The sequence below is a fragment of the Bombina bombina genome, chromosome 7, assembly GCF_027579735.1.
Source record: "Bombina bombina isolate aBomBom1 chromosome 7, aBomBom1.pri, whole genome shotgun sequence".
NCBI classification, from domain to species: domain Eukaryota; kingdom Metazoa; phylum Chordata; class Amphibia; order Anura; family Bombinatoridae; genus Bombina; species Bombina bombina.
The window spans coordinates 14,294,675-14,306,855 of record NC_069505.1 but is presented as its reverse complement, the minus strand read 5'-3'; the positions used below and the strand labels follow the sequence as shown (position 1 = coordinate 14,306,855).

The 12,181-nt window shown below is 40.2% G+C and overlaps 1 protein-coding gene across 1 annotated transcript in view; it reads left to right on the top strand.

The window, feature by feature from the left end:
• Positions 1–10,224: 10,224 nt before the first annotated feature.
• The window catches only part of PGGHG (protein-glucosylgalactosylhydroxylysine glucosidase), a 151,918-nt gene continuing 149,961 nt past the window's right edge, over positions 10,225–12,181 (top strand). The window contains exon 1 of the mRNA XM_053719960.1: positions 10,225–10,314. Coding sequence (XP_053575935.1) covers positions 10,230–10,314 — 85 coding nt within the window. The 5' untranslated portion in view covers positions 10,225–10,229. The remainder of the gene's footprint in view (positions 10,315–12,181) is intronic.

The following is a 12,181-nucleotide window of genomic DNA, read 5'->3' as shown; positions in this document are numbered from 1 at the left end:
TTCCATAACCTCTTCCTTGGCTGAGTCCTCTTCTGCTTCTGCATCTTGCTCCACATCAATGGCACCCCCCAGCTCCCCAGGTACTATTCCACATCCCGGGTACAGCAGTGTCACGCCGTCTTGGGGTTGACTTGCCTGAAAGCGGAGAGTCACACCGCACCGGCACTCCTGAACACACAGGTGGATCAGTGGCTGACTCCGCACCAACTGGAGATTGGCAAGGTTGTTTCTGACAATGGAAGTAATTTGGTGGTGGCATTGAAATTGGGCAAGTTGACACATCTGCCATGCATGGCACATGTGTGTAATCTGATTGTACAACGATTTGTCCATAAGTACCAAGGTTTACAGGACGTCCTGAAGCAGGCCAGGAAGGTGTGTGGCCATTTCAGGCGTTCCTACACGGCCATGGCGCACTTGTCCGATATCCAGCATCAAAACAACCTGCCAGTGAGGCGCTTGATTTGCGACAGCCTGACACGGTGGAATTCAACACTCCTAATGTTTGACCACCTGCTCCAAAAAGAAAAAGCTGTTAATGAGTATTTGTATGACCGGGGTGCTAGGACAGCCTCTGGGGAGCTGGGGATTTTTTTGCCAAATTACTGGACGCTCATGCGCAATGCCTGTAGGCTCATGCGTCCTTTTGAGGAGGTGACAAACCTTGTCAGTCGCACCGAAGGCACCATCAGCAACATCATACCATTTGTTTTCTTCCTGGAGCATGCCCTGCGAAGAGTGCTGGATCAGGCCGTAGATGAGCGTGAAGAGGAAGAGGAAGAGTTGTGGTGTCCATCACCCCCACAAACAGCCTTATCAGCATTGCTTGCTGGACCTGCGGCAACGCAGGAAGAGGATTTTGAGGAATAGGAGTCAGATGAGGAATGTGGCTTTGAGGAGGAGGAGGAGGAAGACCAAGCACAACAGGCATCCCAGGGTGCTCATTGTTGTCACCCCTCTGGTACCCGTGGGGTTGTACGTGGCTGGGGGGAAGAAGATACCCTTAGTGAGGATGAGGAACGGGACATAGAAACATAGATATTGACGGCAGATAAGAGCCATAGGCCCAGCAAGTCTGCCCCACCTTACCTAACAGTATAAACTTATCTAGTTCGTAGGATAGCCCTATGCTTGTCCCATGCATTTTTAAAGTCCCCCACAGTGTTTGTTGCTACTACCTCTTGAGGAAGTTTATTATAGAAACATAGATATTTATTATAGAAACATAGATATACATGATTAGCTCGGCATCCAACCTTGTGCAAATGGGTTCTTTCATGCTGTCGTGCCTGTTGAGGGACCCTCGTATAAAAAAGCTGAAGGAGAATGATCTGTACTGGGTGTCCACGCTCCTAGACCCCCGGTATAAGCATAAAGTGCCTGAAATGTTACCAAATTCGGAAAGGATGGAGCATTTTAAAAATAAATTAAAAACTATGCTTTACACAGCGTATAAGGGTGATGTCACAGCACAACGTGAATGTAACAGGGGAAGAGATGAAAGTAATCCTCCTCCTCCCACGACCATGGCGGCAAGGACAGGATGCTTTCCTGACGTCTTGTTGATGGAGGACATGCGTACCTTTTTAACTCCCATGCATTGCCAGAGCCTTTCAGGATTCAGCCTCAGAGAAAGACTCAACCGACAGGTAGCAGACTACCTAGCATTAACTGCGGATCTCAACACTCTGAGGAGCGATGGACCCCTTGACTACTGGCTGTGCAGGCTTAACCTGTGGCCTGAGCTATCCCAATTTGCAATGGAACTTTTGGCCTGCCCCGCTTCAAGTGTCCTGTCTGAAAGGACCTTCAGTGCAGCAGGATGTTTTGTCACTGAGAAGAGAAGTCGCCTAGGTCAAAAAAGCCTTGACTATCTCACCTTTAATAAAATGAATGAGGGATGGATCCCGAAGGGACTGACATTGGGCGATACATTTGAGTAAAAAGGCCTGATTATGAGATGAGCTGGCTTGGGCTACAACTGGTACATATGCTGGCTTTTTTTTTCTTATAATGCAGGATGACTTGCTTGACTTATCCGCCAACAACTAGTGTTCAAGCCGTAAGCTTTTAGGGCACTTTCTAAATGTTTTACAAACAGCAATTTTTCTGGCCTCTGCTACAGCAGTGGCTACAATAATACCCAATTTTTCAGTCATTTGTACATGCATAATTTTTCTGGCCTCTGCTGCTGCTCTGTGGGTACAAAACTCAAAGCAAAAAATAAGGCACATAACAGTGATTAAACTGTTAAGAATAGTACAACTTAACACACCACTCATATCTGGTGGACCATTAAATTGCACGCGCAGTGCCCCAAATTTGAAGGAGTAGGACCGACCAAGCATCTTTATCTGTCTCTTGGTTGCTCTAAATTATCTCCGGGTTCCATCTATGCCATACCTGTAGTTTATTGTGCAAAAGGGTGGCATATGTGGTGTTTCATGCTGTTGTGCCTGTTGAGGGTTGTGGCCCATGGTATAAAAAGGCTGAAGGAGAACGACCTGTAATGGGTGTCCAAGCACAATTTTTGTAAAATGTTCCCGGTTCCTCTCAATTATCTCCGGGTTCCTCAAATCAATGCCATACCTGTACTCGATTGTGCAAAAGGATGGCATATGTGGTGTTTCATGCTGTTGTGCCTGTTGAGGTTCGTGGGCCATCTTATTAAAAGGGTGAAGGAGAACAAAGTGTACTGGTTGTCCAAGCATCTTTTTCCATCTCCCGGTTCCTAAAAATTATCTCCGGGTTTCTAAAATGGATGCCATACCTGTACTCTATTGTGTAAAAGGATGGCATATGTGGTGTTTCCTGCAGTTGTTTCTGTTGAGGGTCCTGGACCCTCTTATAAAAAGGCCGAAGGAGAAAGAAGTGTACTGGGTGTCCAATAATTTTTTTGGTTCAATTTCCCGGTTGCAACAAATTATCTCCGGGTTTCTAAAATCAATGCCTTACCGGTAATCTATTGTTCAAAATTATGCCATATGTCCTCTTTCCTGCTGTTGTTTCTGTTGAGGGTCCTGGACCCTCTTATAAAAAGGCCGAAGGAGAAAGAAGTGTACTGGGTGTCCAATCAATGTTTTTTTCTATTTCCCGTTTCCTAAAAATTATCTCTGGGTTTCTAAAATCAATGCTGTACCTGTACTCCTATTGTTCAAAAGGATGCCATATGTCCTCTTTCCTGCTGCTCTTTTTGTTGAGGGTCCTGGAGCCTCTTATAAAAAGGCCGAAGGAGAAAGAAGTGTACTGGGTGTCCAAGCATGGTTTTTTGTTCAATTTAACGGTTCCTAAAAATATCTCCATGTAACTAAAATCAATGCCATACCTGTACTCTATTGTTCAAAAGGATGGCATATGTGGAGTTTCATTCTGTTGTAGCTGTTGAGGGTCGTGGGCCATCGTATAAAACGGCTGAAGGAGAACGACCTGTACTGCCTTGCTGCTCCTCTTAGGCAGGCCAGCTCTTTGCATACATGCCCACAGACTCTGTAATGGATGCCTCTTTTAGGGAGCAGTGCAGCCATAATGCAGGGTCAGAACCTCTGCCTGCAACTGGTATACTCGATTTTGCGAAAGGAATTAACCTTACCATGGTTCCCTGACTGCACGTCTTGTTATATTTTGTTAAGGGTAATCATGATGGCCATGTAGACGACCCCTGAGAGGCCTTGAAGTAACAGGGATGAAAGTGCTAAGAATCTTAGTCCAAGACCGCATGGCTTTTTTTTGGGTTGGGTGCGGCTAATCATGAAGGCCATATAGACCTCCCACCATTCGGTGTTGTATCAGGTATTAAACTAATAAGAACAGTACTACCAAAATACAGCCAATTAACGGGCTATCAAGAGCTAAGGTTTTATTGTTGTATTTTGTTAGGATAATCATGATGGCCATGTAGACCACCCCTGAGAGCCCTGGAAGTAACAGGGATGAAAGTGCTAAGAATATTACTACTTTAAACAACCGAGTTAGCCATGGGTCTTAGTCCAAGACCGCATGGCTTTTTTTTGGGTTGGGTGTGGCTAATCATGAAGGCCATATAGACCTCCCACCATTCGGTGTTGTATCAGGTATTAAACTAATAAGAACAGTACTACCAAAATACAACCAATTAACGGGCTATCAAGAGCCAAGGTTTTATTGTTGTATTTTGTTAGGATAATCATGATGGCCATGTAGACCACCCCCAAGAGGCCTGGAAGTTACAGGGATGAAAGTGCTAAGAATAGTACTACTTTAAACAACCGAGTTAGCCATGGGTCTTAGTCCAAGACGGCTTGGCTTTTTTTTGGGTTGGGTGCGGCTAATCATGCAGGCCATATAGACCTCCCACCATTCAGTGTTGTATCAGGTATTAAACTAATAAGAACAGTACTACCAAAATACAGCCAATTAACGGGTTATCAAGAGACAAGGTTTTATTGTTGTATTTTGTTAGGATAATCATGATGGCCATGTAGACCACCCCTGAGAGGCCTGGAAGTAACAGGGATGAAAGTGCTAAGAATAGTACTACTTTAAACAACCGAGACCGCATGGCTTTTTTTTGGGTTGGGTGCGGCTAATCATGCAGGCCATATAGACCTCCCACCATTCGGTGTTGTATCAGGTATTAAACTAATAAGAACAGTACTACCAAAATACAGTCAATTAACGGGCTATCAAGAGCCAAGGTTTTATTGTTGTATTTTGTTAGGATAATCATGATGGCCATGTAGACCACCCCCGAGAGGCCTGGAAGTAACAGGGATGAAAGTGCTAAGAATAGTACTACTTTAAACAACCAAGTTAGCCATGGGTCTTAGTCCAAGACTGCATGGCTTTTTTTTGGGTTGGGTGCGGCTAATCATGCAGGCCATATAGACCTCCCACCATTCAGTGTTGTAACAGGTATTAAACTAATAACAACAGTACTACTTAACACAACCTAGTTACCATGGGTCCCAGAGCATATGTTTTATTATTATATTTTGTAAGGGTAATCATGCAGGCCATATAGACCTCCCACCATTCGGTGTTGTAACAGGTATTAAACTAATAACAACAGTACTACTTAACACAACCTAGCTACCATGGGTCCCAGACCATATGTTTTATTATTATATTTTGTAAGGGTAATCATGCAGGCCATTTAGACCTCCCCCGATAGGGTGAGTAACAGGTATTGAAATGCTAAGAACAGTACTACTTAACACAAACTTACCATGGGTCCCAGAGCATATGCTTTATTATTATATTTTGTTAGGGTAATCATGCAGGCCATATAGACCTCCCCCGATAGGGTGAGTAACAGGTATTAAAATGCTAAGAATAGTACTACTTAACACAACCTAGTTACCATGGGTCCCAGACCGCATGTTTAATTATTATACTTTGTCAGGGTAATTATATATCTAACAAATCTATCTATTTCTCTTCTGTGGGTTGTATCTAACTATCAATCTATGTATATCTATCTATCCTATCTATCTATCTTCTGTCCGGACTGTTTTGAGACAGCCACTTGTGTTTTGGACAAATTTGAAGTAGAAGGACAGACCAATCACAGGGATTAAACTGGGAAGAATAGTAATACTTAAGAAAACCTAGTTATACCAGAACCACCATGGGTTCCAGACCACATGTTTTGTTATTATAGTTTGTCAGGGTAATCATGCAGGCCATATAGACCTCCCATGATAGGGGGAGTAACAGGGATTAAAGTGCTTTGAAAAGTATTACTTAACACAACCTAGTTACCATGGGTCCCAGACCGTATGTCTTGTTGTTATACTTTGTCAGGGTAATAATGCAGGCTATATAGACCTCCCCCGATAGGAGGAGTTACGGGGATGAAAGTGCTAAGAATACACTTTACACAACCGAGTTACCATGGGTCCCAGACCGCATGTTTAATTATTATACTTTGTCAGGGTAGTTATATATTTAACAAATCTATCTATTTCTCTTTTATCGATTCTATCTAACTATCAATCTATGTATATCTATCCTATCTATCTATCTTCTGTCTGGACTGTTTTGAGACAGACACTTGTGTTTTGGACAAATTTGAAGTAGGAGGAAAGACTAATTATCTTCTTCCATCTCCGGTTCCAAAAATGAAGGCCATATAGACCTCCCCCGATAGGGGGAGTAACAGGTTGTAGTAAACTGCTAAGAGTAGTACTACTTAACACACCACGGGTCACAGACCGCATCTCTTATTGTTATACTCTGTCAGGGAAATTATATATATTTCAAATCTATCTATTTATCTATCAAATCAATCTAACTATCAAACATATCTATCAAATGTAGATTGCATCTATTGATCGATGTAATTCGTATCTATAAAATGTATATTACATATTTTGGTTGATGTAATTCGTATCTATCAAATGTATATTGCATTTTTGGATCGATAACATTCATATCTATCAAATGGATATTGCATCTATTGATCTATGTAATTTGTATCTATCAAATGGATATTGCATCTATTGATCTATGTAATTTGTATCGATCATATGTATATTGCATCGATTGAGCTATGTAATCTATGTATCTATCTATCAAATCTATATATCTAGTGGTTGTACAAATGGCCTATCTGCGGTTGTTTGCGGTGCGTTACACTTGGAGTTTGCTCTGTCACTGTGAAGCGGCCGTAACCCTTACACTACCTTATAGAAACGACATCATAACTGATGTTTTAAAGCACGTTATTGCAAACAATTTGGGAATGTTAGGTGATTTAGGCCCTTTATGGGTTAAAAGCAGACTCTGCATCAACTATGTAATTTTCCATGGGAGTTTTGCCAGGGATCCCCTCCAGCATGCCACAGTCCCGGTGTTAGTCCCCTTGAAACAACTTTTCCATCACTGTTGTGGCCAGAAAGAGTCCTTGTAGGTTTTAAAGTTCGCCTGCCTATTGAAGTCAATGGCGGTTCACGCGGTTCGCCGGTTCGCGAACAATACCGGAAGTTCGAGTCCACCGTTCGCGAACCAAAATTTTTAAGTTCGCGACATCACTACCCACCACATAACTTTGTTATCTCTGTACCAAGGTTGATGCTTCACAGACTTACACTTTTCATAAAAAATCTCGTTTTTGTAATTAGCTAAAGTCTGATACCACAAAGGAGTCTGCATATGAGTTGGTCCTTTCCAAGGGGCAAACCATTCACTGGGAGATAAGCAGCCAAAATAGCTGAGTGGAAGAGGTTAATGGTTTGATAGGTTTTAACTTCCTCATGTAAGTAAGCAAGAAAATTAGCTGCTTCTACAGGAGAGGCTAAGTAGGGATCAGCATGTTCCTCCAAACACCAGTGAAGCCAGACAGTCCAGGCTACAATGTAAGACTTGCAAGTTATTGAGTCACGTAGGAGTCGTGAGCTGTAGACAAAAGTCCTGAGACATCCCAGGAACACCTGAAATCATTGAGGCTAACTTATGGAGGGTGTTGTTCAACACTAGGGGATGGGATTACAGTTGGTGTCCTACAGCCGAATTGAGAATGTTGGAATCAGAAGAGGAGGTTGAACAGACAGTTCTAACAGGGCTGGAAACCTAGCTTGTGCAGGCCAGAATGGAGTAACTATAACTAGACAGACTTGAAGTCTGTGCAGATGGACAAGAACCCTGGAGATCATGGAGAGAGGTTGGAAAGCATAAGCTCCTGACGTGGGCCAGGTTTGGAGAAAGGCATCCATAGATTGAGCTCCCAGGTCCAGAAGCCAACTGAAGTAGTTGGGGAGGTAAGTATTGGTCCTGGATGCAAAGAGGTCTAGAGAGAAAGGACCTCTGAGGGACTGCATGCATAGGAAAATCCATCTGTGCAATCTCCAATTGCTTGCATCCCTCCAATATCTGTAAAACCAGTCTACTACAACATCAGACTGCCCTGAAAGATATTACACCACAACTGAGATGTTGTTGTTGAAGCAGAATTGGTAGAACTGTTGCGTTAAATTTGACAGTCAGTCTGATATATTATACTGCTGAAATATTAGGACACAGCAGTTCAAAATATAAGGGCACATCAGTTCACTAAGGAGTCTGAGGGACCGGATGGCAAAGGAACCTGCTATGAGTTCCAGGAAGTTGATGTGTAGTGAGGACTCCTCTTGAGTCCATCTGTCACCAGTGGACTGAAAGTCGGCAGAAGCTCCCCAGCCAAAAAAGGCTGACGTCTGACTCAATGACATAATCTGGGAGAGCTCCAAAAATTGCCCCGCCATTCCAGGCTTCCATATTGTAGAGCCAGAAAGAGACCTCTGGCAGAGAATAAGAATGATTGCGGTGTAAATGAGTGTGTTTGAGTCTCTGCATGGCCCGATAATAGAGAGGGTCCGATAAAAGAGAGGGTCCTGGAAAGATGGCCTGGATAAAGAAACACAAGAGACCAATGATCCTGGCTAACTGGCACTATTGAATATGGGACTTTGTGAGGACGGAACTTTTTTTCTTTGCAAATAGTTTCTAGTTTGGATGTTGGGAGGGTCAAGGCCGCTGAAATCAAACCTATGGCAAAACCCAGAATTTCAATCAACTGGGAGGGGACCATGAGTGATTTGTCAGTATAGATATTGATAAAGTTTATATCAGAACACCATAGAAAATATCTTTTTTTTTTATTAGCCATGAAGCAATACAATATTGTAATTTAATTTTCTATTTTCTATGATAGAAATTAAATCACTTTTTTTATGTATGTGTCATACTGTTTGTTTTTTAGTATAGTAGTTTTCAAAATATTACAGACATTTTAACGCTTTTAAAAAAAAATATGACTGATAGATCATTTTAGGAAATCTTTAAAATTAGATATAATTTACTAACTAAGCCTTTGATTACTAGGTTTTGGTAATTTTACCTGTGGGAAATTAAATTAACTACTTTGTTGTTATCTGTACTAAATCTTAATGCAGAAGAAAACTGTATTAATGTCCCTATTGTGAAACTCTACCTACCACTAATAATTTATAAAGTAACAGAATTTAAATTTACTGAAATTAACACTTTCTGTTCTAATTGTATATGTAATTTTTTAACATATGAACACAAGAGGACTCCAATGATACACACAAACACACACATGCACAAATACAGACACACAAACACATACTTACACACATGCACACACACAAATACACACAGACATATATACACACACAAAAACACACACAAACACACACAGAGATACACACACACACACACACACACGCGTGCAAAAAACACAGACACACTCAAACACACAGATACACACACTCATACACACAAATATACACACATATAGAGATACACACACAAAGACACACACACACAACACACAGACACACACTCATACACACATATATACACACATATAGAGATACACACACACATAGAGATACAGATACACACACACACACACATAGAGATAGACACACATACCTACACACAGAGATACACACTTAAAGATACAAACACACACAGACATACACACACACACAGATGTAAAAAACACTCAGACACACACAGATATACACACATACATATACAGAAACACACACTTAAACACAGAGATACACAAACACACAGATATACACTCATGTAGACACACACAAACACACACAGACATACACACACACACACAGATGCAAAAAACACTCAGACACACACAGATACAGACATACACACATACACACACTTAAACACAGAAATACACACACGTAGACATACACAAACACACAGAGATACACACATGTAGACATACACACACTAACAAACACAGACATACACACACACACATGCAAAAAACACTCAGACACACACAGATACACACACACACACACACAAACACAGACATACACACATACATACATACACAGAAACACACATTTAAACACAGAAATACACACGTAGACATACACACACACACAGAGATACACACATGTAGACATACACACACACAAACACACATAGACATACACACATACACAGATGCAAAAAACACTCAGACACACAGATACACACACATACACACATATTATGCATGCATATAAGAATTTAAATTAAAAAAATATATTAAAGATAATGTGAATTTGTTTTAAAATTGTTTAAATAATGATAAACTTGCATTTTTTGTAAGTGTTTTTATATAATTGAATATGGTTATTTAGTGCAACCAATTTTTTTTTTTCCAAGTTGGCAGATCTGCTAAAAAAAAAAATAGTTTCCTTCCTGTAAATCAGAAGAAATCCAGTAAAATGTGTTCTTGTAGCAGACGGGCCAGGAAAATACAGAAGGAGACAGAAACAAAAAGTGTTGCAAATAGTTTGATTAACTTGAAAGGTAAGTTCAAAGAGCAATTACGGGGTGAAAAAAGTAATCTGTTGTTAAAGAGGGGTTGGAGAGAAAAAAAATAGAAATAAAGAACAGCTAATAACAAGACCAAATAATAAGACCAAAACGTAAACTGTTACAAGTAAAGCAGAAGTTACTTAGAAATAAATATAAATCTGTATTGTGTTTGTTTGCAACCAAAGTAAGCTTAGATAATTTCCTGTAAAAGTTGTATTTTTTACTCTCTCTTGACAAATCTGCACTGACGAGAAAGATAAACACAAAATCTAAGAATGTGTAAGAGGGGGTAGGGGGCTGGGAAAGCTGGAAGGGTAATAGGAATGCAAGAAACTCTATTGTTTCTCTTTGCCTTTATTTGTAAACACTGTACTGTATAATGATGTGAGTATCTATACACTGATAATGAGCACACTGTACTGTATAATGATGTGAGTATCTATACACTGATAATGAGCACACTGCACTGTATAATGATGTGAGTATCTATACACTGATAATGAGCACACTGTACTGTATAATGATGTGAGTATCTATACACTGATAATGAGCACACTGCACTGTATAATGATGTGAGTATCTATACACTGATAATGAGCACACTGCACTGTATAATGATGTGAGTATCTATACACTGATAATGAGCACGCTGTACTGTATAATGATGTGAGTATCTATACACTGATAATGAGCACACTTTACTGTATAATGATGTGAGTATCTATACACTGATAATAAGCACACTGTACTGTATAATGATGTGAGTATCTATACACTGATAATGAGCACACTGTACTGTATAATGATGTGAGTATCTATACACTGATAATGAGCACGCTGCACTGTATAATGATGTGAGTATATAGACACTGATAATGAGCACACTGCACTGTATAATGATGTGAGTATCTATACACTGATAATGAGCACAATGTACTGTATAATGATGTGAGTATCTATACACTGATAATGAGCACACTGCACTGTATAATGATGTGAGTATCTATACACTGATAATGAGCACACTGCACTGTATAATAATGTTAGTATCTATACACTGATAATGAGCACGCTGTACTGTATAATGATGTAAGTATCTATACACTGATAATGAGCACACTGCACTGTATAATGATGTGAGTATCTATACACTGATAATGAGCACACTGCACTGTATAATGATGTGAGTATCTATACACTGATAATGAGCACACTGCACTGTATAATGATGTGAGTATCTATACACTGTTAATGAGCACACTGTATAATGATGTGAGTATCTATACACTGATAATGAGCACGCTGTACTGTATAATGATGTGAGTATCTATACACTGATAATGAGCACACCGTACTGTATAATGATGTGAGTATCTATATACTGATAATGAGCACACTGCACTGTATAATGATGTGAGTATCTATACACTGATAATGAGCACACTGCACTGTATAATGATGTGAGTATCTATACACTGATAATGAGCACACTGCACTGTATAATGATGTGAGTATCTATACACTGATAATGAGCACAATGTACTGTATAATGATGTGAGTATCTATAAACTGATAATGAGCACACTGCACTGTATAATGATGTGAGTATCTATACACTGATAATGAGCACACTGTACTCTATAATGATGTGAGTATCTATACACTGATAATGAGCACACTGCACTGTATAATGATGTGAGTATCTATACACTGATAATGAGCACACTGCACTGTATAATGATGTGAGTATCTATACACTGATAATGAGCACACTGCACTGTATAATGATGTGAGTATCTATACACTGATAATGAGCACACTGCACTGTATAATGATGTGAGTATCTATACACTGATAA